Below are 25,642 nucleotides of genomic sequence, written 5' to 3'. Positions count from 1 at the left end.
ACGGAATTACCTAATGTGACTAAAGTATATATGACAATTAATGATTTTGAATAATAAAGATTTGATAAAAATCAGTCTATTCTCTATCATTTTTAATTCATTTTAAAATAAATTAAACAACCACATTAACTATATAATAAAATTTTAGATTTTTTCGTATATGTTATATTTTGAATTTTAAAAAATGAATATAAATGACTAAAATTGTTAAAAATCTCCCACTAAAATTTTTGTGATCCATGGTTTAAAATTTATGTTATAACAAGTACAAATGATTATGAAATTACATAAGTAGGAAGTCTCATTTAATAATATTATATATATGCATATTAATATTTTTTTAAAATAAATTATATACCATATAAAACACATAAGTATTTTAATTTCGAATTTGATTTGAAATTTTTTATAAACATTTTGAACAATTATTAACAACTTAATAATTAGATTTTAAACTTTGTATTGAATGTTTTTAAAATTATAAATTATTAAAACTATTAAACATCCCATAAATTTTTTATTGTTATCATTGTTTTAAAATTTTTGTTATAAAAAAATACAAACGATCAAAAATAATATGAGTATAAAATATTTTTTAACAGATGTCAATATTAAAAATGTACTATATATCTATGTTAATATCATTTAAACTTAATTTTATAACATATAAAATAGAAAAAGTGTTTGTCTGGATAAATAAAATTTATTTAAGTATTTGTACCAATTTAATTATATATGTAATAGTTACTAAATTTTTAATTATTCAATATATATTTATTATTTCATAATATGTAAAAAAATATAATACTTAAAATAATTTATATTCAATATTCATCCCGCGCAAGACGCGGATCTTAACCTAGTAGTAGTTTATACAAAGAAAATTTAGTGAGGTATTAAAGACGCGAATATTTAAAGACCATCGTGAGTGACTTGTATGTTATTTGGAAATTGGAATAGTTTATAGTTTTATGCATATTAATAAAAACTTTCTAAATTTATGAAATTTTACAATATTTTGAATATGACAATAAAAGAATATTTTGCTAATCTTTATATATATAGTTACGATTTTAATAATGAAATAATAATCCAAAACTATATATATAGAAAAATTTACAAATACATGTGAAAGTTTGAAACAATCTATTCAACGGAAAAAATATACCGTAAATTTATTATGTTTAAAAAAAAATTGATAGACACATATATATTATAATATATACTAATTTAAAATTGATAACAAAAATCTATACGGTTGCGCGGATCGATATCTAGTCTATACTATTATTTGCGAAGTAAGTTTTTGGAATCGAGCTCTCACGTTAAAAGTTAGAGCGGTTAATATCGCTTATATCCTTAATGAATTATAAGATAAATAATTTATATATAATTATTTATATACTATATAATTTCAAAAAATCTATAATATATTAACTTCTCCATCGTCTAACTTAATAATTATTATTATATGTCAATGATCATTATCTGAAAGTACATTTATCAAAACGTTAATTCTATATATGGTATTTGCTAACACATGGATAAAGTGACACTTGGAACTTAATAAAACAAAAACTTACACGCTTAGAATTAAATTAAAGAAAGATTGAGAAAATAAAACTAATAATTCGATTAAAGGTAAAGGTAATAAAATAGTAACATTTATTCTTCCTTTCTGAAATATGTTTTTTTTGTTAAAGGTAAAACACCATGTTTTATTTTAAGTTGTTCTTAAGTTGCTCTTGATGAATAAATTAATTTTGTTATTTATAACTTCATATAATTGATCATAAGTTAGTTATAATTAAAAATTCTCATAAAATTAAAAAGAAAATAATTCATGTATATTGTGTTGTTATCCAAAATATAATAATTTTCTTTTAGTATGATAAACTTGTGAATATATATTTATCAAGTAGAAACAAAATTCTAAATAACTAGGAGGAATATTTAGTGGTTTTGGTAATTTTAAGTATCTAAAAACATCATTGTCTAAATAATATGTTTGTCATATTATTGAAAAATAATAACTTTAAAGATAAAATATTAATTAAAATAGAAATACAAAATTTTATTACTATTGTTTTGATTGATGTTATAACTCAATCTAAATAATTTTAACTTAATTATATTTTCTAAATTATTATTTATTTAGAAAATAGAAATAACTGATAATCAAAAACCACAATGCACTTAATAATAAATATTAGTAAACTATTAGACCCGGACAAAACACCTAGTTTTAATTAAAATTGGGTAATAGGAAAGCAAAGCAGAGTAAATAAAGGAGTGTGAGTGGCAACGTATAATGTCAGTCGTGGATTCAATTGTATAAAAAGAAAACTCAAATAATTTCATTAAATACTTTGATTCTCTTCTCTCTCGCAGAGTACATGTCGAGCAGCTTTGATTACAAACAATAATTTATATCACCGGTTTAGTATTGGTACGATGACGATGAAGCAACAAGATCAGGCAGCTCAACAACCCGAGATTGCTATAATCGTGGGGGGTTCATCTTCCTCATCTCCTCCTCAGGTGTGCTTTGTCTCCAAACAAAAACAAAAAAAATCTTTGTCTCTTCCCTTTAAAACCTTATAAGGTTTAATTATTCTGGGTTTGTAGATTATTAGGTAAATCTTATAGCTTTTCATCATACCATGCGCCTTATGTGGATGAAGAATCGCTTGAAAACGTTTCTTTATTGATCGTGTGTAACTTTGATAAAAACTTGATGATCATGATCATCATAATTGATAAAAAAAATTATAATAATTCTCACATACCATGAAAAAGAGCTTAAAATACATTAATACAAATTTAGAATGTGATTAAAAATTTAAAACAACACTAAAGATTATAGGCTTCAGTATATAAAGTATTTAGTATTTACCAAAAATACAATATTTTTATAGGAGGTTAACACATAAATATTGACAAAATTTTAAAAAATATGACAATATTGTTTTAATGCATAGTTGTATCTCGTACTAATATATGATGATGGTCAAAGAGGTTTGAAACATTTTTTGCTTTATTAGTTTTGTGGAGATTATTGATAAATCCTGATAAGAATTCATTGGATTTGTACCAGAAAAGAAAAGGGAGAAGATCTAAAAGATCTGGAATTTTTTTTCTTATTTATGTTATCTTTTATAAAGAGCCATTTTGACTACATACAAAATCTTAAAACTAATAAAGGATATTTACAATATTAATTTATAATTATAAAAATCTCTATACAAGAGATTAACCCATTGTTGATTTGTAGTAACCTTTTGCCTTACGTCCTAGGGTTAATTCAGAAGTTGTTGATGTCTGAATCTATTCAACGCACTTCGATGATAACGAACGTCACGAACCCCATGGAGCTCGGCAAGGAGACACGGCCTACGGCTACAGGGATGCCTAAGGCGAATGGCGGCTCTCTACTGGATTCTTCCGATGATGTCGAAGAGGGTGGTGTAGGCGACGTTAACGAAGAACAGGAGGAGAAATGCGAGGAAAGCGACGCGTCCAGCCGCGAGGAAGGCCAAGAATGGGAAGTGGATAGTTTCGACGATGGATTCGACTACAGACCTAGAAGGAATCTTGATCCCAACGATGAGATAGGTCAGAAGATGCATCGGTACAGATCTTCCATGTACAAGAGCAAGGTTTGTCTCTTGATAGTGTGTAACTTTGATAAACTTGATGATCATGATCATTGCTGGTGGTTTTCTCAGGGATTCGACGTTGATATAGATAGCTACCCGGGGAGCCTACTCTACAGACAACTCTTCCCCATCGATCTCGATGAACCATTTGAATACAGTGGTGCTAATGGACTTACTGGCCGTGAGTACATGAAAAGCATGGTTGATTTGGCCCTGGAAAGATACAACAAGATCAAGGTTGGCTTTATATCAATTTTCACTTTAGAATTAATTTTTTCCTAATGCTGGGTGTAGACTTCTCTTGTAGGGGTTAACGGTGACATGTGAATCTATTGTGAGGTCTATCATTGATTTGGCGTGTGGGCTCAAATGCTACATTACCTTTATGGCCAGAGAGTCTTCAAATGGTGATCTACTTGTAGAGTACCAGGCAAAAACAGACAAGAGAATTTGGCAAAAGAAAACTCATGTCATCTTTTGCAGGCCAACTCCAGAACCCAAAGGTATACATACACTCTTAGCATATGGTTCTTCATTAAGCATCGTTTTTGATTGTTTTTATTTTGTAATGTTGTGTTGGAACCCACAAACACTTGTGTGTTATATATGTACTGTGTCACTTAATGTTTCTGTTTTTGTTGCATATTTTAGAACCCACGAACGTCAATTTAAACTTCTGTGTTACTGACTTGAACCAAACGTCTTAAGAAGTTTGTTCATCTTTCTGCTTTGTTAAAATAGCTATATTATTTATTTTTTTTCTATCTTGAAGAAGAGCCGATGGATGTTGAGTACTCGGATTCTACCACCGATGGGGAGTCTAGTGATGAGTCCAGTCGTGAAAGTGAACAAGCATGGGATGTGGATAGTTTCGACGAGGGAACCGATTTCAAACCCCCAACGAAGACAGCTCCCTCAGAGGAAGAAATTGAAAAAATGCGTCTATATAGACCTCAGATGTACAAGAATAAGGTACTTTGTAGATTCTACTTATAAAAATGAACATATATTTGATTGATTTTATGAATCAACCATACAATAACTTTGAATTTGGATTGGATATATGGTGATTTTTCTGTTGGGCTAAATTAAAATTTGTTAATCTGTATATCCAAAGTCAAATGCTTGTGTGCTCACTCTCAGGGTTTCTTTGTTGATGGAGAAGTCTACCCGGGACGACTTCGTTACTTTTCTCCTGTTGATCTTGATAATCAATTATATCCTACCGGGCTTACGGGTCGCCAGTACATGGAAAACATGGTAGATGTGGCCCTGAACAAATACAATGAGATGAAGGTATATAATTAACTCATATCTTAATTAGACATGTGAGACAACTTACCAATATTTGATCGACAATTTGTTTTTGGTGTAGGAGGGATCCAAACTAACATTAGAATCTATTGTGAGGGCTAATCTGAGCAAGGTGAATGGGTTCAAGTCATACATCACGTTTATGGCTAGAGAGATTGACAATGGAGATCTTGTGGAGTATCAAGCTAAAGTAGAGAGGAAGTTTTGGCAAAGGGATTATCATGCCATCCTTTGTAGGCCAAGTCCAAAATCAGAAGGTATTGTAATTATGACACAACTCTTGTCTATAGAGTGATTGAGAAGTGTGTGTGTGTTTGCAGGTGGGGAGATATGCTGATCCGAGAGATGGATGTGCAGCAGCTGCAGCGGAATCATATAAACTGTGGTTGGAGCATGAGAATAGGACTGATGATATCACAATTATCATTCTACAGATAAAAAACCTGTCTAATGAATGATAATGATCATGATGATGGCATTATTCGGTATTCCTATTTTCCCCCTTTGTTTGTTTTTCTGTTGTATACTCTTACTATGTCACATATTCATCATATATAGCAAGTGAAAGTAATGCTCTCTCTTTATATCATGTGTATGAGCTTCTTTCAAATATCTCTGGCTACTAAGAGAGAGCAATAATGTCATGTGTATGAGCTTCTTTCACACATCTCTGACATTGTATCATGCCAGGTTATTTATATCACAATTATCATTGTACATTTTAGACAGGTTATTTATATCATGTGTATGAGCTTCTTTCACACATCTCTGACATTCTCAAATAATGTCATGACATAACCCATCTCATATATATTATTAAAACTGAAATACATTTTGCTACTGTTATAAATGAAAATTGTTTGAAAACATGACATTAGAATCTATTGTGAGGGTTAATTTGAGATATTTGCTATTCTATTAGTCCAAGATTAAAGCTGAAAGTATACAGATAAAACAACTAAATAAATATTGACAAAGACACAAACAAATAAATTTTATATCGCATATGTTATTATAAATGTTTTTCTATACAATTTTCGTGCTTGAATATACAATTTTAATGCTCATCAGTATTGTTCTCTTACGTTAATGGTAAAGGGGAAAATTCATAAATCTAATTTTGAAGAATTTTTTGTTCACCTAAAAAAATTATTCTAACAACACAAAAAATTATGACTGATTATTGATTTCAGCTTGATGAAATAAACCATAATTATAACCATAAACATATTCTTGTTTCATTAGAATTTTTTTTTAAAAAGAACAATATAAAAGTTTTTTTGAATTTTTTTCAGATTTTTCTCTGATTTTTTCTTATATTTTTCTTATTTTTTTTTAATTTTTTAAAATACATTTTTGAATTTATTATTTAAATTTTATATAATAAATCTTAAATTCTAAACCATAATCTCCACATCCTAAACCTAATTTTTTAATTATTATATTTTTCACTATCTTTTTGTTTTATTTATATTTTATACACATAATATTAAATTATATTCTCTCGGTTCCAAAATCATATTCTATGACAATTGTTCAAGACTAGTTGCAAAAATTTAAATTCGATCAAGTGTGTTGATTTTAAAAGATGTGTCAAGTATTGTGGTAACATATAAGAACTGATTTAGTGTTCTCTTTTCATTAGCCTAAATTAAATGAACATTTGCCAACACTTAAAGCTAAACCAAAACCTATCCAAGCTTTTCTCAAACCCCCACCAAACTATACCTTTGTTATTTTCATTCGAGGGTATCATTGTAACACGTGGTTTAATACATTACATGAGGATATAGTAGTTTATACAAAGAAAATTTAGTGAGGTATTAAAGACGCGAATATTTAAAGACCATCGTGAGTGACTTGTATGTTATTTGGAAATTGGAATAGTTTATAGTTTTATGCATATTAAAATTTTAAAATACATAGTAGCACTTATAAAGTTCATCAACCTATCTTCAAAGGTGATAATTTTTAATTTTCAAATGTAGACTTTTTGGTAAAACTTTAAAAAACCAATACAACACATCATTTCCAAAATCACATAATTAGAATAAATAATAATTTAAACTGGATAATAGGAAAGCAAAGCAGAGTAAATAAAGGAGTGTGAGTGGCAACGTATAATGTCAGTCGTGGATTCAATTGTATAAAAAGAAACCTCAAATAATTTCATTAAATAGTTTGATTCTCATCTCTCTGCTCAGAATATTTGTCGAGCAGCTTTGATTACAAACAGTACTAATTTATATCACCGGTTTAGTTTTGGTACGATGACGATGAAGCAACAAGATCAGGCAGCTCAACAACCCGAGATTGCTATAATCGTGGGAGGTTCTTCTTCCTCATCTCCTCCTCAGGTGTGCTTTGTCTCCAAACAAAAAACAAAAAAAAATGTTTGTCTCTTCCCTTTAAAACCTTATAAGGTTTAATTATTCTGGGTTTGTAGATTATAAGGTAAATTTAAAAGCTTTTCCTCATACCATGCGCCTTATGTGGATGAAGAATCGCTAGAAAACATTTCTTTTAAACTTTTGTTATTGATGGGTTTGTAGGTTATAAGGTAAAGGTGACATCTTTGTTCTCTCTTTCTGATTTTTCTGACATCTTTGTTGTCTCTTCCTCTGGAATCTGGATTTGATTTGTTTAATTCACTTAGTAGGCATTTCTCCTTTTTTGATTTGTTTATGTTTTCATTACAAAACTTAGCCATTTGTAATTGTTTTATACGGAATAAATGTGAAATGAGAAGTTCAAACCTGTTGACATGTTAGTCCTTTAGCCATTTAGCTTTGCATTTGTGTACCATTGCAAAGTTGGTATCTTTTAGAGACTCAAGTAAAGGAAAGCAAGCTTATGTTTTTTTATTAGTTCCAAGTATCATTGATCTAGAGTTCTGAAAGGACTAATATGTGATTGGTAGAAATTGAAAATGTTGAGTATCTCTTTTTATGAGAAGATGTTGTAATCATTTTCAGTTTTTTATTGTGCATGAGAAAGGCCTGAACTTTGACATGTATTATTTGAGAATCACCGTCAATACCTCGGTGTAGGTCCGGGATAATCCTTTATTCCATAGTCCTGGGGCTATTTACAACTAGCCAATTCAGAATTTGCAGGTGTACTAACTAGTGCATCTTTGATGCAGTCATCGATTCTTCCGAGAGTTCACAATTACCGCGCGCAAACATATTAATTTAATGACTTACTACTTATATAGGCTGAGCATCAGGTGAAAGAAGAATCTACTGAAGATGTGTCTAGCTCTCTACAGAGTGGAACCCACTTGGATCTTTCAATACCATCTAGACCAAAGAGTTCACTGAAGTCCACGAGCTCATTCAAAAGCGTTACTACATCCTCACCAAGAGGAATCTTGCGTAACCTAAGCTTCAAAAAGAAAGCTGTAGTAGCTCATCCTGAAAGCGAGAGAAGCTCTCTACTATCTCCCAATCTTATGGAAACACCCAAAAAGACTATTATTACTGCCGGTTCAACAACTTCTCCTTACTGGAAAAGATGCTTATCCCTTCCAACAAGACATGCCTCAAAGCTGTCTCCTGTGCCAGCTGAACCGCCTAATGTGAGTTATTTGCCATCTTACAGTTACAATGTGCATTAGATATTGAATTTGCTAAAAGGAGTTTCTGTTCAAAATATAGCAGGAAAAAGGAGAAAAAGAAGATTGTATTTTGTTACAGAAAGATTCAACTTATCCATCAGTTACAAGATCCTTGTCCATGCCTGGGAGAAACATAGTGATTGTGAGATCTATTTCATTTGACAACCACAAAGCTCATGTTTCCTCTGAGACAAATGCAGGTACATGTTTTGTCATCTGAATATTGAGTTTTGGCATCTTACGCTGCTGATGGTGTTTACTTCTCTTTCATTGGCAGATCAAACCTCTCCAGTTCCTACGGAAGAAACCGATGAAGAGATTCCGGAAGAAGAAGCGGTATGCAGGATCTGTCTAGACGTGTTGGAAGAAGGCAACACTCTGAAAATGGAGTGCAGCTGCAAAGGTGATCTCAGGCTTGTTCATGAAGCGTGTGCCATTAAGTGGTTTAGTACAAAGGGGACAAGAACCTGTGACGTCTGTAGACAAGAAGTCCAGAACTTACCAGTTACACTGCTTCGTGTGCCCACAGCTAATCAAACAAACAACAGGCGTGCTCGCGGTCAACAGAATATGCAAACACAAACCGCTAGGTACCTCTTTTAACTTCTATAGATTCTTCTTTATATTCACCAGTCTACTGAGAAATTGAATGGTTTGGTTGCAGTGCTTGGCAAGAGTTTGTGGTGCTGGTTCTGATCAGCAGTGTCTGTTACTTCTTCTTCCTCGAGCAATTACTGGTAGCCACCAAGATAAATTATTTATTTTGGTTGATACTTAAAGATATTAACAAGATTGTTATATGTTTCTTTTGTAGATTAGGGACTTGGCCTCTAAAGCTGTCTACATAGCAGGGCCATTTTCATTAACGTTGGGCTTCTTAGCATCTGTTTTCGCCAGTGTCCTTGGTAAACACAACCACCCAGCTCTTTCCTTTGTTAGCCAACAAACTTTTAAAACACTTATGTAATTACAAAATGACTCTGCAGCTATTAGAGAGTACATATGGACATATGCAGCACTTGAGTTTGCGCTTGTGGGCATATTGGTTCATCTACTATATACTATAGTAAGCAGCAATATAATCTCTCACTTAAAATCAGTTTTGCTGCATTTGAATAATAAATCAAAACACACTCTTATGTTTCAGGTGAGACTACCTGCGATATATGCTATACTCTTTGCAGGGATTCTTGGTTTTGGGATAGCTGTGTGCTTAAACTCATTGTACCTTTATTATTTCGCTTGGCGTGTACGTGTTGCACAGAACTCAAATCCAGTATGACATCTGTATTCCTGTGGGTTGGCTTCTCTGTTTGTTCAGTTTGTACCATGGAAAGAAGAAGAAGGTTGAAGGTGTTGCGACTTGTAAAATGTAAATATGTATAACCACTCTTCTTCGAGTATGTTATTCAAGTTCCTTTCTTGTGCCCCTTTAGTCTTTTTATTTGGGGGACGATGATACTTTGTAAAAGAGAAATTCGTTTATCAGGTGAAAAGAGTTGCCTTGATACTAATGTTCAAAAAATAGCTAGAAGGTAAATTACACAGTTATAGGAAATTGTTAAAAGAATTGTTTCGTTTATATCCGATTTGCTACTTACATCTTTAGAACACTGCTTGAAAGTATAATCAGTTGAAGATTTGATATAATTAGTATATATCTGATAGTGAAAGTGTGTTTAAATGTTTTTGCCATTAAGACAAAAGACGAGTGATGCAAAACTTTAACAAGCATTAACCGATACTGCACTTTGTAAAATCTAAGTTTCCATCAACTCAACAAAGCTTTTATAGTTTATGTATAAAATACACAAGAGAGAATCAGTTATGTCCTTACAAAAGTTCCTTCTCTGAGGATACAAATGGCAGTAAGAAACACATACACAAGAGCGAGATCTCTCAGTACTTTGACATGATTTGCCAATATAGTTCCTTTGGAGCTGCAGCAAAACAAACGGAACATAAAGCTTTCATATTAGTCGAGGTGAGTGGTAAAGGTGAGTCAGAGACCATGGGTTGTGTTTGGTAATGAGTCACACTTACCCGGCAAACCGGTGAAAATCTCAAACTGCTCGTAAGCCTGCCTCACAAACATCTCTGAGCCTGACACAGTTATGGCTCCGCATTCTTCTGCTTCCCGCAACAGTCGTGTGATTCTTGGTGTATAAACCGCATCAAAGACCAGTGCATAATGCTTCAATGCATGCTGGAGAAACAAAAAAGAAGCTATAAGTTTAAGAACGGCTCCTTAGTTACTGACAGAGCTAATAACCTTGGAGATGGGAGTCTCATCAACATTTGGTTGCATACCCATAGAGGTAGTGTTAGCCAATACCATGCCATCTTCTGGATGGAAGTTATCTAAATCCGTGAGAGACAACGCTTTGCCTCCAATTGCTTCTGCTAGTTCTAGTGCTCGCTCTTCAAAAACACAACATGACAGCCATAAAGAGATGAAGAGTAGTGTCAAAGCCAAGCATGACCGTTGATAGAATATATAAAGGTGTTCATAAAGGGGAAAATAACCAAAAGTAGGATATGTATGTTTACCGTAAGTTCGATTAGCAATTACAACATTGGCGCCCTTCTCTTTTGCACCATAAGCAAGGGCCTTGCCTGCTCCACCAGCACCAATAACCACCACTGTTTTACCAGCTAATGGCGAAGAAGGTACACTGCTTGGACCACTTGAGCCTTAACAAAAGAAGAAAGGCTACATGAGTTAAAAAAGAAGCAGCAAAAGGATTAAGGCTGTGAAGATAGAACTTACTTCGAAGGCCATCCTCAATAGCAGAAATGGAACCAATACAATCTGTGTTGTAACCCAGCAACTTGCCGTCGCTTTGTCTCCTTAGTATAGTGTTCACAGCTCCTATAGACTGTAAAAAGACAATGCTCAAGAACTATCCACGTTGTAACTAGGCGTTTTATTGATTTATTTTTTTGTATACTTTACATTTACATTAGATAATATAGTTTTTGGATTTAATTATAAAATTATTTTGATGAATTATAAAAATTACATATCCAAAAAAAAACTAGACAAATTTGTGGATTTGCACTAACATTATTGTTTAATTTCACAGATTTAGACCAATTTCGATTGATTTAGACCGATTTAAAACGGTTTAATCGGATTTTAAGAAAATTGTTTTGGCTATTAACAGATTTTTAGAACACTGATGAAAGATAATAAATCAAGCACTCAGGGTGAAGCAGGATGGCTAATTACTCTATCAGACAGTGATTGGGGTTATTAGCAAACCAGACCTTAGCCAATGGATCAACCTCATCACAACATTTCAATGCAGCTTCTTTGTGAGGAATTGTACAGCTGCAGGTAAAACAGATTTACATCATACACACAAAACATATTATCTTCATTTATTTTAATCACTGGAGCAAACATTTACCTGAATCCGGCGAAATCAGAGGATGAGTAGGTTTTGAGAAAGCTCTCAAGATCATCAACTAAGAGGTGGACATAGACTCCGTTAAAATTAACTGACTTGAAAGCTTGATTGTGAACAATAGGTGATTTGCTGTGACTGACAGGCTTCCCAATGATCCCATACACCTTAGTGTCAGGACCAATTCTTCTAAAGTTGTAAAGATCCAACAGATCCTTGATCGTTGGTTGACCAGGTGCTGAGACTTTCCCAGATTCTAAGGTTCCAAAGGTTAAATATCCACCAAACTTTGAACAAAGAATCCGAGACATTAGACCTCTTTCTCCCATAACAAGTCCTATTGTGGGAACCTGAAACAGTTGACAGCAAAGAATCAACAATCAGAGATTAGCAAAAACGCTTGATTCTATATAATGAAACTTACTTGAGCATTTGAGGTTATATGGAACATGCGAGAAACATCTGTGATGTCCACAGCAGTGGTAGCGATTTTCACTATGTCGGCTCCAGCTTGTTGTATTCTTAAGGCAAGGTCACTGAGATCTTCAACGGAAGGGGTGTTCTGATAGTTGTGAGATGAGACAATGACTCTGAAATTTTCAGGCTTCTTTCCTTTTATTGATTTGATGAACTCACTTGCAACCTTTTAAACATACAAATATAAAGTTAGGAGAAGTTATTAGCATTAGAAAAACCTCATTCTACAGTTTATACGATGAGAACCTGAAGCTCAACATCAATGTAATCAGCTCCTAGTTCCATAGCCAAACGAAGCACATCCAGACGCTCATTTTCATCACCTTCATATTGACCACCTTCCCATTTTGGCCTACAGAACATAGCAACATTTACTCATAGTGCAACACAAGAACTAGCAGACAACTTAAAAGGACAAGAAGGTAAGATCCTCCTCCACACAATAAAGTTGTTGCTACTTAGCCAGTCTGGGCTTAGGATTAGGCCCATTCAGTTTATATGGTAGTCCATTAACAGACAATCTAGCTACCCTGGTACTAGTCGGAATACATTTCAAACTCGGTTCAGGCAGTATAATAGCCAGTCAACTCTATATCACTAGATCAACCGGCATATTAAAAAAAAACTCGACACAAGCTGGTAAAAAATGGTCTCAAGCTTGAACACACACACACATACAAACCTGTAGGTGAAGAGAGTGGGAAGAGGAGATTTGTTTATGATAGTTTTCAGATCCTCAAGAGGGTTGAAGTCCTTCAGACTATCTAATCTTATTTCCACCAAGTCTGCACCCAATTCCTGAGCTTTGCACGTTTCAGTCACCATCTTGTCTATTGAATCCGCCATCACTGGAGCACAGATCAAGCTTGGATTCTTCGCAGTTTCTTGACTTCCGATCTCCATTCCAGTGTTACTTGAAGCCACCTATAAGTTCCACAATCCATTATTAGCTTTCATCTTTTTCATCTCCAAATTCAAATTCAACTGCCTACTTTAAAGAACTAAACATCAAAGTCATGTCCTAAAACGAAACAATCAAACACTTCATCCAAAAAATTCAGACCAAAGAGGCAAACTTTATCTGAACCTAATCTGCAAAGTCACCATTGTTCTCTAGAAATCTCCGGAACGGAACAGAACCGAAACAGTTCATCTAAGTTCCACAATCATTAGTTCTCATCTTTTTAAGCTCTAATCTCAAATCCAACAACTACTTAGAACTAAACATCGATTAAGGAGAATACTAATGTCCTAAAACGAAACATCAAACACCTTTCATCCAAAAATTTCAGACCAAAGACACAAACTTTGTCTGAACCAATCAATCTGCAAATTTCATCATTGTTCTCTAGCACTCTCCGAAACAGAACAGAACAGAACCAAAAGAAAGAATCACTAACATAGACATTGCTTGGCTCCATGCTCCGACGTCGCTGTTGATCGGAAAATACTACCGGAACCGGCACGCTCCTGGTCTGCGGGGAAGATAATTCGGCGGAGAAGAAATTAGATTTGAAGCGGCGAGAGAAATCAGCGGCGGGGAGACGGAGGTTAGCGACGGAGGTTGGTGACGGTCGAGGGGTGGAGAGGGCATGAGGAGGAGGGTAGGTGAGACGAGGATTAGTTAAAAAAACAGACATTGAGAGCCGTCGTCGTCAACGGAACCGTGCGGCCTTTTTCACATTCTTTTTTTCTTACAACTTTATACACTAAAAACCGAAGTGGTAGGTGGCTGGGGATTGGTGGTGAGTTGAGACATTAGGCGGAAAACAAAAGGTACTTTTCTGTCTGAATGTTTTGTATTACGGAAGTGGGCTTGGGCTTAGTGAGCCCATGATAAGCCTGTTGGGTTCGTTTTACTCTCTTTTTGTCCAACAATTACGTCGACATTTCTAAATTTATATGTAACTAGTGGACTGTTTGATCAAAAAAAAAGAAGACTGTATTCGTAATTTTCTTGTTTTTACAAACTTTACTATGGATCCCAGCTTACTATGAACTTTAACTTTACTCTATCACCACAATAATCATATGTTTACACCAATATATAGACTGCTTTTATGTTGGTTCATGAGGTTCCACTAACTATTGTTTTTTTTTACTAACTATTGTTTTCGGTTTTTCTTTTCTATTGGATTAGTAGCTGAAACGAAACAAAATATAGTAGAGAAAGTCACTAGGATAACTTTTTTTTTTAACTTTTTGTCACTAGGATAACATAATATATTCACTTTAATTTTTAGTTGTGTTTAGTCTTAGGTTAGGTACATATTGTGTTAGCCATTATTCAAGAATCAAAATTAATATTTTAGCTAATTTAAACTTTGTTTGATTTCGTGTTTATGCATTTTCCGATTAGATTAGGTTCAGTTTATCACACATTGAATAACACTGTATAGAAAGTAACCAAAAACCTTAAGCAAAGTAGCAAACTCACATTCAAATAAATATAGGGTTAATCTGCTAGATGACTATAATGGGAAAAATATTAGTTTTGTAGTAAGAAGATAGAGAGAGATAAACCAACAACCGAAAAGAAAAACTCTTACACCACTAGCTTTTTGCTTGAACGTCCAAAAGGAAAACCTTTTCCACCGAACACATATTCTTTAAACTATTAATAAAGTGAGACATAATTCTTTTTTAATCAAATTCTAATTTCTTACTATTGAAGCTAAAAGTTTCTTTATAGAGGCAGTATCATTACAACATAAATGCACTTTGATCACTGATCAGTAGAGAGAAAGATAGCACGAACAAAAAAAAAGCTAGCATTGATTTGTTCATCATTACAGTAACAAAAGACATATGGCTTCATCTTTAATCTTAACACTCATCACCTTCATCTCTCTCTCCTCACTTTCCTTCTCTTTGCCGACGACAAATACAATCCCATCTTCTCCAACAATTTTTCCTTTTGAAGACCAGATCTCGCCGGAGATAGCCCCTCTCCTCCCTTCTCCAGCCGCCACCTCCACTCAAAACATCCCTTCTACTAATTCAACCCTTCCGGATCCTCAAAACGATGACGTTATGGCCGATCCTGATCCAGCCTTTGCTCCCTCCGCTCCCCCGCCGGCTTCCTCTCTTGCTCTTCCATCTTCTCAAGCTCCCGGAGTTGTCCTCTCCGTTGTTTTCGCGGCCGTGTCTTGTTTCTCGCTCCGGCTTCTTGCTGTTTCAGCTTTGTAATTCATTTATATACTCACGTACGCACTTGTTTTCATGAGTTTAATTGTCTCGAAATCATTTTATATCTCGAAATAAACATTTTTTTATCCATCTAACTATTTTTGGTAATCAAAATAAATTATCATTATTAAACACACATAAACTGATTATCGTATATTTTTGTTTAACCATTTCGTATGAATTGAATAGTAAGTTTTATTTAATAAAGAATTGTTTACGGTTTATCATGTCAAAATAAAATATACATATAATGAAATAAGTTTGTTATCAATTGAAATAATGATAATTTAAAGAAAAAACAATGATATTTAAAAATATCAGCGACCTTAATTTGATGAATGATTTTTATCCATCTCACTATTTTTTTCACTTTGTATCGTGTGAATCTCTCGTTACTAATTTAGGCTCCAGTGGGCAAATAATTTATTACGTTAGAACCACACAATATATGCATACACATACGATTCAGTATATTACATATTTATATGATCTTTAAAGTTTATATTAATTCATATGTTTATGAGGACTTCATTTGTTCTTTTCTGCATGTTCCTTTTTCTTGCAAAAGGACCTTTTGAAAAAGTTGAAATCACGTTTCAAATTAAAGTCTCATATGCGTTACAAATTTTTTTTGGGTTAACATAATGCTTTACGGTTTAGTACTTTAGTGTTCTTTTTCGTATAATCAAACTTTACCGTTTGCTGTTTATATGAATGCAATAAAACCATTTTGAGTCATGGACTACTAATTTTGCCATACATGTTTTGGATAAAATAGTAATAATCTAGGTCACAGAAAAGACCAGTTCCTATGTTTAATTTTTAATTTTTGTCTTCATCTTAAGTTAATGTTTATGAATTGAAAGAAAGCAATGTATTTTCTTCTCTTGTCTTACTCTTTACTTTTGTGGATTCTCTTAATGCCATAATTATAATGGATCAGATAGAAGTCTCAAATCTGAATTATTGAATTTATACATAGTTGTAAAGGAATATAAAAGGACATCTCTTTACGTTCACATCATGTGTTTAGAGTTTTATGCGTGACAGTCAGATTGTACATATCTCACTTACAAAGGTTAACTGACACCCACTCACTTTTGTCCTTAGTGAGGAACCGAATAAAATTAACGAGAAGAAAATAAATAACTTCAAGAGATAAGCTTATCAATAACTATATCAAATGATTTATACCGTGAGAGAAATTAAAATTTGGGAGCTTGCAAAATCTATCAAAAGCCATGCAAAAACATCTGTTATAAAGAGTATTTTCATAACTTTCATGGTCACCGTTGCAGTAGAATCGAGCCATTAGCTCATAAGGCCTGGTAGCTTGTGCTACTGGTGCAAGAGAGGTAACTTCCCGCATAGAGGTACCACTAAATGTAGCACACTGAATTTTCTTGAATATTACTTTGTAAAAGAGAGATTATTGGTAAGGAGATAGAGAGTATCACTGAGACCAAGACAGGTTAAATGACTTATAAAGACAAACACTACAAAAAAACAGCTTGTTTCTTACAGACGATTTACGTCGGAAATCCGTCGGAATAAGCCATTTCTCGACGAAAAAGACCGTCGGTTCTAACTCGTTAGAAAAAAAAATTCGTAGGAATTTCGTCGGATTTTCTGACGAATTTCCGACAAAATTCCGACGGACAAATTTCCGTTGCATTTCCAACGGATAAATTTCCGACAAAATTCTGACGGATAAATTTCTGACAAAATTCTGACGGTAAATTTCTGACGAAATTCCGACGGACAAATTTCCGACAAAATCCGACAAATGATATATGTCGGAAATTTTGTAAACTATTTAAAAAAATAAAAAAAATTATTTTAAATATAATATTTTACTGAATTACTTAAAAACAAAATTTAAAAATCATTCATAATAAATATTTTTAATTCTTTATATATAAATACAAAAAACTTAAAATTAGGAAGACGTTTTTGTAATATAATTATTTTTAAAATCGTTTATAATAAATTTTATTATAATTTTTTTAAAAAATAAAATGTTTTATAAATTGAAAATATTTATAGATAAAAAAAACGTTTAAAGAAATTTTTTTAAAAAAATTGTAATAGTTGAACCCATTTCCTAAAAATTGAAAAATATTTTAATTAAATCTAAAAAAAAACACAAAAACCTTTTATAGATTGAAACGTTCTAAAAAAAGTGAAAATTGTTTTGATAAACTTTTGAAACCAGAAAAAGATTTATAAATTGTAAAAAACTTAAAAACTTAAAAACTTTTTATATATATATAATTTTCAAGTTTTTATTATTGTTGTTGTTTTAAAACATTTTTTTTTATTTTATAAAACTTTTTAAACTTTTTATAAAACTTAATTTTTTTTATAAAAAGTTTAAAAAGTTTTATAAAATAAAAAAAAATGTTTTAAAACAACAACAATAATAAAAACTTGAAAATTATATATATATATATATATATACATATATATTTACATATATTTACATAAAACTTTCGAAAATTATAAAAATTCCAAAAAGGTTTTAAAATTTTGAAAAACATTTTATAAAATAATAAAAACATTTTAAATTTCATAAAAAACAAATTAAATAAACAAACCACAAAATCACAATCAAAAACTATCTAAACCACAACCTAGTAACAAAATCTAACATATAATTCATAAAATTCTTCATCCTAACATAAATCCAGCATTTAAAACCTAAAATTCACAATTTCACAATCAAAAAGTAACATAAGTCAAATGAGAAAAGGAAAGAGATGACTTACATAATTTGTGAGGTAGATTTTAGGAGTTTAAGACTTAGAATCGCCGGATTAGAGAGAGAAAATCTAAGAGAATTTGTGTGTGTTTAGAGTGAGAAGAGAAATGGGGAAGAAGAAGGGGTTTACGCTTTTATATTAAAAACTTCTGACGGAAAGTGTTCGTCGGAATTTTTTATTTTGGTTCTTCGCAAAAAAAATAGGCGGGCTTTTTCCCGGGCAAATTTTATTTTCCGATAAATATACCATGTTCGTCGGAAAATCATCGGAATATATCTTTTTCGTCAGCAATTCATCAGAAACACATTCGTCGGAAATTTGTCATAAATTCGTCAGAAAGTTCCTACGAATTTCCGATGAATTACGTATTAGGGGTTCGAAACATATAAAAAATAGAACGATAATAGCCAATGATAATAAATTGATGACCTTTAGGGGTTTAAAATCTTCATAATGTTTAAAAACACTTGAAAAAACACAAATTAAAGATTATAAGATGGATCACCGGAAAGTATGTGCTTAAGTGTATAAGTGTTAACGAGAAATATTATGTATATGTCGATGCATCATTCGCAAGTATATATATATATATATATAGCTTAAATAATTGAAGTATTATTAACCCACATCATATTTATCACTTAATATATCCGGCTTAACATTTATTTTGAATATTTCATATCTAAAACTCAAGTTCGTCGGAAAGTCGTCGAAAATTTGTGACGAATATCCTACGAATGTTGTGCAATCCGTCGAAAATTCGTCGGAAAGCTATGATGAATATCCTACGAATGTTATGCAATCCGTTGGAAGTTCGTTGGGAATTTCCTAGGAATAGTTTCGTCAAAAATTTGTCGGAACATTTTGACGAATTTCCTACGGAATTTTTTCATTTCGTCGGAATTTCGTCAGAAATTTCTGATGAATTTCCGATGAAAGCATAAATCCCAAATTTTCTGACGAAATTCCGACGAAAGCATAAATCCCAAATCTATACCCTAAATAGTTTAATTTTCCTTGGGGCTCGTCGGTATTTTATCGATTATTTATGACGAATGATATTTCATCGGAAATTCCTAGGATATTTCCGACGAAATACCGACGAATGGTAAATTTTCATATTTCTCGTAAATCCGTCAGAATTTTGTCAGAAATGTCCGACGAATATTTATTCCGTCAGAAATGACTATGTTTTCTTGTAGTGAAATGACTTATAAAATTAAACAAAACAGCATCATCGACAAAGGGTAGTTAACCTTAAACACCCAAACATAATATCCAACAATCACACACAACTCTTTTAGTTTCATTTACCAAAGGAAGGAGATGTTAGTATTAACTAATTACCATGAAGCGGATACAACTTTTTGAAACTCAAGCGCCACATTTTCAATTTCTCGACCAATCTTTTTCGTATGTGACTTCATAGCTGCTATATTTTCCTCAGCGGCTTCCATCTTCACTTTCGCAACTTCAGATTGTGTCTGCAGCTCACATATCTTGCGCTTCAGCCCAGCCCTCTTATATTGTAACTTGCGACTTTCTATTTCTTCTTTTTCAATGTTGTTCTCAAAACGTTGTTGTTTCTCAACTTTCTTAGCTCGCACATCTTTAAGAGACAACAATTTGTTTATTATACCTTGAGGAGATTTAATGTTGAAACCATGCTTTTCTAGTGTGGCAAATTTCACACTGAGATCCTTGAGCTTGCTCATGGGATCATCCAGCTTCAGAGCTTTTACTTCGTCTAGTAACCCGTAAAAGGTGACTATCATACCAACTGCCGACAACTCACGGAGATTCTCTTTATCTTTACGCAATGGGATGAAGTGAGGTCGTTGTGGAAAACATTCGAAACCGGCTGATTCATACGTCTTCCAAAATGGTAACGTCTTTGCAAAAGGCAAACCCATTATCCAAGCAGAGAGAGGCTGTACAACATTTGAACCATTGCTAGTCCCAGCTACAAATTATAATCAATGATATTACTAAGATTTGGCACGACACAAAGATAACTAATATGGCTAATGCCGATTTAGACATACAAGTTCCTTTATTCAGGTTCAAGATTTACCTATTGATGTTATGACCCGAGGAGCTTTATCATTCACCATAGAATTAGCCCTCTTATTTTTCAATCCTCCGTTGGCCTAATCAGATAACATGGTTTGTAAAAAAACATGGAAAAGAAGTGAAAACACGCAGAAAGAGGGAAAGAGAGACTATAACTCACAGCTCGAGTGAGTATCTGGCCATTGTCATGTGGATTCATAGGCTTATCACCAAAAGAAGAGCGCCTTATTGGTTTCTTTGGAGTTTCCTTTACAAGTTTTCCCTACAAATGGAAAGAACATATATACATTCATACCAATAAACAAAAAAAAAAGTCACAGAAATTAGTGAAACAAATACCTTTTGTAGGCTTTGCCTAATCCTATCTTCCAAAGTAGCATATACATTTCCTATCCAAGTAAAGAAAGGCTGAGCATCAACATCACCATCTTTGGAGACAAAAGATTTTAGCAAGAGAAAAAGATACCAAAACATACCAGTTTTATTCAGGTGCGAGTGTTGTACTACTTGTTCTCTTTGCCTTTTGCTACTAGTAGCTTCGATATTCTTCTCCTTAGGCATCTGCATGTAAATTTTAAAAACAATCATATCAAAGATAAATAATTAAGCATGGCTAAGATAATAAGCGCCAATCTAGTAAAGGCTAGAATGCTTATTATTATTTTTTGGTAAAAAGAATGATTATTTTCTAACAAAAGAAAACACAACTGTACCTTCCTTCGAGTGGGATCATTTGTCAAGCCAATCTGAATCCTAGTTTTATTAAGAGGATTTTCAGAGGATTTTTTTCCTCCAGTTCTAGTTTGTATCAGTGATGTTATAGTTATGATTGGGGATGGGGTTACAAGTGAAACAGACTCTCCTGCTGGAAAACATTGACAATATAGATCAAAATTCATGATGCAGAAGCTAAACTGAATGGGCTAATTAAGAAGATCATACTTACCAGTTGATGTTACTGGTGGGGTTGTGCCCTGAGGAGTTTTATCATTCATAACAGCATGAGCCTTCTTCTTACTCGATTCTCCAGTGGCCTATTTTTCAGGTAACGAGGTTAGTGAACCAAACATTAAAGACATCAATGTAAACAAACGAGTGTGTCGGAAACTCACAGCCACATTATTAGCTTTAGTGAGTGGCTTAGCACCAGAACAAGTGCCAATTGTATTCACCTTTACGGCCATTTGCTGCATATGGAAAGAACATAGAAAGCTTCAAATTCAGACAAACAAACCAAAGTTGAATTTTAAATTAGTGAAGTCCTATACCTTTGGTCCTTTACGCCAAACCCCATGTTCCCACACCATCAAGGGTCGAAGTTCCGAGTGCTTAAACTCACGTTCCTCTTTTGTAAACTCTATACTAACAAAGTAAATATTCTCAGAGCGAATCCCCATCACTGACCCTCGATGCCATGCAAGACGATGCCACACCTCTACCGTTTCCGATAACGTATATTCTTCGGTTGAAGAAGCAGGCGGTGGTGCGGGTCTAACACGGTGTGCATCAACAACCGGTATTTGTATTGGCTCATCAACACTGGTGCTGAACTTCTGACTCAAGTACTTGACAAGGAATTTGTTCTTATCGTCGTCTTCAACCACTGAAACCGTCAACGCTGGGAGCCATGCAAATTCCATTTTATCACTGACGACATAACTGACTTCCACCATTGCTCCGGGGTGAAACATGGACTTATTCGGTTCCTTCAAGGTCAATAAAATGAGATGTTAGAATGTGCCTTTCACCATTTTAAACGTTCGATGCAACAAAAACAAAGAAAGCAGAAGGTACGTAGCATGCAACAAAAAAGAGACCACAAAGCTTCGACGTTTTTTTCTTCTTGCAATAAGGCATCATAACCAGGGCCTCAGGACGATAGGAAATTTTGGAGAGCTTAAACAATTTATTAAGAATTTCAATTAAAAAAAAATCTAACAATTCAGGAGTCTATATATATTAATAAATTGTTGACCAAAATTAATTCGAAAAAGTTTGAGATCAGTCCAAGGCCATAGTTTCATTTGAAGCATAATTTAAGCAAAAGAAAAATGCAGGTGTATCTAAATTAATCATCCACATGTATCTAAACTGCAATGCTCACAGGAGATAACAGAGATGTAAAAAAACAAAGAATAATTTCATTCGTCTTTGTTATTTCTTATAATCTTTAGTAACATAATTAATTAAGCAATGTTAAGAAAAAGACAAAATAACATGTATATGTATGTACCTTGGTTTCTGGTACGATCCATTTCGAACCGGTCCAGTCAAGATGAGCACGCAACTGGTTTCTTTTAAACTCGAATATGTCCGGTGGTGAATCCAAGTAAATCAAAAACTTGTCACCCTCTGATTTTTCCTTTACGATAAAACCAACCAACCACCCATGTTTATGATTCACGTCGACCACCGAACCTTCCTCCAAAACGACGATGTTTTGAAGATCCTTTGGTGGTATCGAACGGATGGATCTCTGCTCGACAGTTTCTGTGAGGGGAGAGGAACCGTCGTTGTTTAGACGAGTCGTGTAGCGGACAGGGAGTTTGTTCTGTTGATTTTTGGTAGGGTTCTCCTCTAAGACAGCTCGGAACCAAGCGACTTCAAGCCCTTCCTTTTTAGAACACACTTCAACCTCACAACCCTTTAACATCGTTCCGCTGGTGCACATTACTTACACTACTCAGGCAGAGCTGTGCGAAGAATTTTTGATGCCCTAAACCGAATAAAAATAATATATGTTAAGTCAAATTGTTTTATGATGAACTTATATAAAAATTAATTAAAATTGAAATAAAATTTGGGTAGAATGATTTTTCATTGTCATGTTTAACTGATAAATATAAAACTTAGTCTTATATACAGAACTTTTATTTCAAAATTGTAAAATAGATTAATAAACAAATATGATAAAAAAAATATTAGATAAAAATTTAAAAGATGAAGAAAAACAGTTTTATGATGGAAGAAAAGAAGATGAAAAAAAAGATGAACATATTAGGATATAACTGTAAAATAATAGGATATAATTAACTTGTCCTATTAACATCTAAGTTATAATAGTAAAGAATTAATATGAATCAATCAATAACGTTTTGTTTACGGACAAACTATATAATATGCCCTATAAAATTTTAACAGAAGGGAATGTTTCAAATTTCCTAGTGTAGGCGGCTCTGTACTCAGGTGACAAAGTTTCCTCTTATGCAAAGAAATGACCTTAGACTCAAGAAACCTGACGTCTCTGGCTAAATATGAAAACATATCATAACATCGTTTACTGTGTTGCCTAAACAAAAGAGGAACAATAAATGTCTGAGTAATGTTATTGCCATTCTTAGGAATAAGGACTCGCAAAACATATTTAATTTACTTATCATTTAGTTTCTTTTTTTTGTTGGTCAAACAGTTTCTTTACTTCTTTTACGTAGTTTGTGGAGTAGTATACTCAGCCACATCATCGTCTTTGACTAGACCAGACATTTGACTCGAGTCTTCGATTATCACCCTTTTTGCTATTTTACCATAAAATTCACATTAGGAAAATCAAGTTAATATTCAAGATAACCCATGTAAAGTTCTTAAAAATTCAAAAGTTAATAATTTTATTTATTTAAAATAACTATCCAATGAAAGAAGGCCACGTGGCTGAAAAGTTCTAAAGTGTTAAAGAAAGTTTCTTTTATTACTTTTCAGTTTTATGTTCTTAAAATACTTTTCAGATTTTTCATGAGATACGGTGGATGGAGCTGCTAAATATATTCTCTGGATTTTCTGTGATTTAATAAATACTAATTTTTAGGTCACAGAAAAGTCTAAGTAAACGACCAGTTTTTATGGACTCCAACTTCTCTCTTGTGTGATTCAAGAGGATGCAACACTATCAACTCTCATCAGAGACAACCATTTGGATTCTTTCTCATGCTCGCTCTGACAAACACTTGCATCTTCAAGCGTACTTGACTACAATCCAGTTGTCAACAGTTTGATGATTATTATGAATGGGAACTAGATGGAAAGACTTATGCAAAGTAGTCAACGGGACATTATGCTATTTTAACTGGACAAGGAGTTGTGGTATTGGTACCTTGGGAAAGTATTGTCTGGATCACACGAGGGGTCCCAAAGGGTCGCCTCCATCGTAAGTCGTAACACTTTCCGCTATGTAGATGTAATCTTGAGATTCCTGGACAGGCATCTAAAGGACCACATCCTCAGCTTTAGGGACAAGAATCCTGCTCTCTCTTCCAGAAGTGGCTTGCATGAGCTTTCTGTCAACTCTCTGTCTCCATCCTTCACCGGCAGAGTTCTACGACCAAACTCTTCGGTTACGCCCAATGTTCAAGAAACCTAGGTGGTAATTTGATAGGTCCCTTGCCAAGAGATATCTATTGTTGATCTAGAAACATGGATTTGATACCAATTAAGGTCCCTCTTCAAATCAAAGAGAATTTGCCAAAGGACAAACTAAGAACACACTTTTCTTTGGGTAGTTTAGACTACCTCTTTTTAAGTTTTTCATTGATTTAAATAGAGTACAAAAAGCAAATAACTGAAAGGAAAAGTGGATCACTCTTCTCCTACATAACAGGAAGTGGAGCCGTGATCTTTTTATTTGCATAAACATAGGAAACAACTTGAAGACTAAGTCATATTGAACTATGGTTGAGCGTAGTCTCATCAATACTCCGGCCTGTCGGAAAGAACCTTGTCCTCAAGGTTCGTGTTGAATAGGGAAAGCTTGACTTGAATTGCTTCTCGTCCTTTCATGTGGTTTCCTCGAGTCATAGATGTTTTTCAACGAGCCATCCACCGAGACCAATGCCAAATTGTTTCCAGGGTTCATTATTGGAAATAAACTTTTTCTTTTTTTAAATGACAAAGAAATGTGAAATCTTTTTTTTTTTGAAAACTGAAAAACAGTGGAAGAATTACAGATTTTAATCCATATAAAAGAAAGGATGTTGAACTTGATCAACAAACCCGAAAAGAAGAAAATGGTGAAAAGAAAAAATAGCTGGATAGATCTCGATGATCGTTGATTCTGAAGAATGGCCGTTCGTCGAGGATTCTTGATAACCCTTGATTCATGAAGAATACCGATAACAAGGAAGATTTCAAATATAAAGTTTTTGATAC

General features: G+C 33.3%; 5 protein-coding genes across 12 annotated transcripts; 3 read left to right on the top strand and 2 right to left on the bottom strand.

Moving 5' to 3' along the window:
• Window positions 1-1,379: 1,379 nt before the first annotated feature.
• On the top strand, window positions 1,380-5,692 carry LOC125580952. Of its 2 annotated transcripts, none has more exons than XM_048746260.1 (7): window positions 1,380-3,659; window positions 3,729-3,896; window positions 3,967-4,162; window positions 4,435-4,631; window positions 4,803-4,955; window positions 5,035-5,230; window positions 5,294-5,692. In XM_048746260.1, the coding sequence occupies exons 1-7, from the start codon at window positions 3,318-3,320 to the stop codon at window positions 5,308-5,310; spliced, it is 1,269 nt and encodes a 422-aa protein (XP_048602217.1). In that variant the 5' UTR covers window positions 1,380-3,317; the 3' UTR covers window positions 5,311-5,692. The 2 variants fall into 2 exon arrangements, with proteins under 2 accessions (XP_048602217.1, XP_048602216.1); XM_048746259.1 differs by having other exon boundaries at window positions 1,383-3,659; window positions 4,432-4,631.
• A 1,383-nt stretch (window positions 5,693-7,075) lies between these two features.
• On the top strand, window positions 7,076-10,100 carry LOC106351091. Of its 6 annotated transcripts, none has more exons than XM_048746256.1 (8): window positions 7,076-7,330; window positions 8,191-8,553; window positions 8,636-8,792; window positions 8,870-9,182; window positions 9,257-9,329; window positions 9,407-9,497; window positions 9,579-9,658; window positions 9,740-10,100. In XM_048746256.1, exons 1-8 carry the CDS (start codon window positions 7,244-7,246, stop codon window positions 9,872-9,874), a joined length of 1,299 nt encoding a protein of 432 aa, XP_048602213.1. In that variant the 5' UTR covers window positions 7,076-7,243; the 3' UTR covers window positions 9,875-10,100. The 6 variants fall into 6 exon arrangements, with proteins under 6 accessions (XP_048602213.1, XP_048602212.1, XP_048602211.1 ...); XM_048746255.1 differs by having other exon boundaries at window positions 8,633-8,792; XM_048746254.1 differs by having other exon boundaries at window positions 7,107-7,366.
• A 242-nt stretch (window positions 10,101-10,342) lies between these two features.
• Window positions 10,343-14,227, bottom strand: LOC125580951 (bifunctional 3-dehydroquinate dehydratase/shikimate dehydrogenase, chloroplastic). Of its 2 annotated transcripts, none has more exons than XR_007318670.1 (11): window positions 13,880-14,227; window positions 13,162-13,403; window positions 12,726-12,831; window positions 12,427-12,645; window positions 12,006-12,352; window positions 11,863-11,926; window positions 11,363-11,471; window positions 11,143-11,286; window positions 10,903-11,013; window positions 10,636-10,798; window positions 10,343-10,532 (listed from the first exon to the last, which is right to left on the bottom strand). XR_007318670.1 is itself a non-coding variant. In XM_048746252.1 (11 exons), exons 1-11 carry the CDS (start codon window positions 14,117-14,119, stop codon window positions 10,492-10,494), a joined length of 1,824 nt encoding a protein of 607 aa, XP_048602209.1. In that variant the 5' UTR covers window positions 14,120-14,226; the 3' UTR covers window positions 10,343-10,491. The 2 variants fall into 2 exon arrangements, 1 of the variants encoding a protein (XP_048602209.1); XM_048746252.1 differs by having other exon boundaries at window positions 10,865-11,013; window positions 13,880-14,226.
• Window positions 14,228-15,129: 902 nt separating this feature from the next.
• On the top strand, window positions 15,130-15,758 carry LOC125580953 (classical arabinogalactan protein 27-like). Its single transcript, XM_048746261.1, has one exon. The coding sequence runs from the start codon at window positions 15,288-15,290 to the stop codon at window positions 15,666-15,668; it is 381 nt and encodes a 126-aa protein (XP_048602218.1). The 5' UTR covers window positions 15,130-15,287; the 3' UTR covers window positions 15,669-15,758.
• A 2,796-nt stretch (window positions 15,759-18,554) lies between these two features.
• On the bottom strand, window positions 18,555-25,504 carry LOC106349672 (DUF724 domain-containing protein 3-like). Its single transcript, XM_048744082.1, has 10 exons — window positions 22,737-25,504; window positions 21,772-22,209; window positions 21,616-21,690; window positions 21,450-21,537; window positions 21,217-21,365; window positions 20,980-21,064; window positions 20,843-20,931; window positions 20,664-20,765; window positions 20,505-20,580; window positions 18,555-20,393 (listed from the first exon to the last, which is right to left on the bottom strand). The coding sequence occupies exons 1-10, from the start codon at window positions 23,172-23,174 to the stop codon at window positions 19,774-19,776; spliced, it is 2,160 nt and encodes a 719-aa protein (XP_048600039.1). The 5' UTR covers window positions 23,175-25,504; the 3' UTR covers window positions 18,555-19,773.
• Window positions 25,505-25,642: the final 138 nt, after the last annotated feature.

The sequence above is a fragment of the Brassica napus genome, chromosome C1 (assembly GCF_020379485.1).
Source record: "Brassica napus cultivar Da-Ae chromosome C1, Da-Ae, whole genome shotgun sequence".
Classification (NCBI taxonomy): domain Eukaryota; kingdom Viridiplantae; phylum Streptophyta; class Magnoliopsida; order Brassicales; family Brassicaceae; genus Brassica; species Brassica napus.
This window is presented reverse-complemented; position numbering and strand designations above follow the sequence as displayed.

What these genes read in the sequence shown, in the direction of transcription:
- LOC125580952 (XM_048746259.1), top strand. Translation starts at nt 3,318, where the DNA reads ATGTCTGAATCTATTCAACGCACTTCGATGATAACGAACGTCACGAAC. An exon ending in CTCAGATGTACAAGAATAAG is followed by an intron (nt 4,632 to 4,802) that starts GTACTTTGTAGA and finishes GCTCACTCTCAG; the next exon opens with GGTTTCTTTGTTGATGGAGA. An exon ending in ACAAATACAATGAGATGAAG is followed by an intron (nt 4,956 to 5,034) that starts GTATATAATTAA and finishes TTTTTGGTGTAG; the next exon opens with GAGGGATCCAAACTAACATT.
- LOC106351091 (XM_048746253.1), top strand. Translation starts at nt 7,244, where the DNA reads ATGACGATGAAGCAACAAGATCAGGCAGCTCAACAACCCGAGATTGCT. An exon ending in AACAAAAAACAAAAAAAAAT is followed by an intron (nt 7,367 to 8,190) that starts GTTTGTCTCTTC and finishes CTACTTATATAG; the next exon opens with GCTGAGCATCAGGTGAAAGA. An exon ending in TGTTTTCGCCAGTGTCCTTG is followed by an intron (nt 9,498 to 9,578) that starts GTAAACACAACC and finishes ATGACTCTGCAG; the next exon opens with CTATTAGAGAGTACATATGG.
- LOC125580951 (XM_048746252.1), bottom strand. Translation starts at nt 14,119, where the DNA reads ATGTCTGTTTTTTTAACTAATCCTCGTCTCACCTACCCTCCTCCTCAT. An exon ending in TCTGATTTCGCCGGATTCAG is followed by an intron (nt 11,927 to 12,005) that starts GTAAATGTTTGC and finishes TTTTACCTGCAG; the next exon opens with CTGTACAATTCCTCACAAAG. An exon ending in GATTTTCACCGGTTTGCCGG is followed by an intron (nt 10,533 to 10,635) that starts GTAAGTGTGACT and finishes GTTTTGCTGCAG; the next exon opens with CTCCAAAGGAACTATATTGG.
- LOC125580953 (XM_048746261.1), top strand. Translation starts at nt 15,288, where the DNA reads ATGGCTTCATCTTTAATCTTAACACTCATCACCTTCATCTCTCTCTCC.
- LOC106349672 (XM_048744082.1), bottom strand. Translation starts at nt 23,174, where the DNA reads ATGTGCACCAGCGGAACGATGTTAAAGGGTTGTGAGGTTGAAGTGTGT. An exon ending in CCCACCAGTAACATCAACTG is followed by an intron (nt 21,366 to 21,449) that starts GTAAGTATGATC and finishes GTTTTCCAGCAG; the next exon opens with GAGAGTCTGTTTCACTTGTA. An exon ending in CTCGCACCTGAATAAAACTG is followed by an intron (nt 20,932 to 20,979) that starts GTATGTTTTGGT and finishes TTGTCTCCAAAG; the next exon opens with ATGGTGATGTTGATGCTCAG.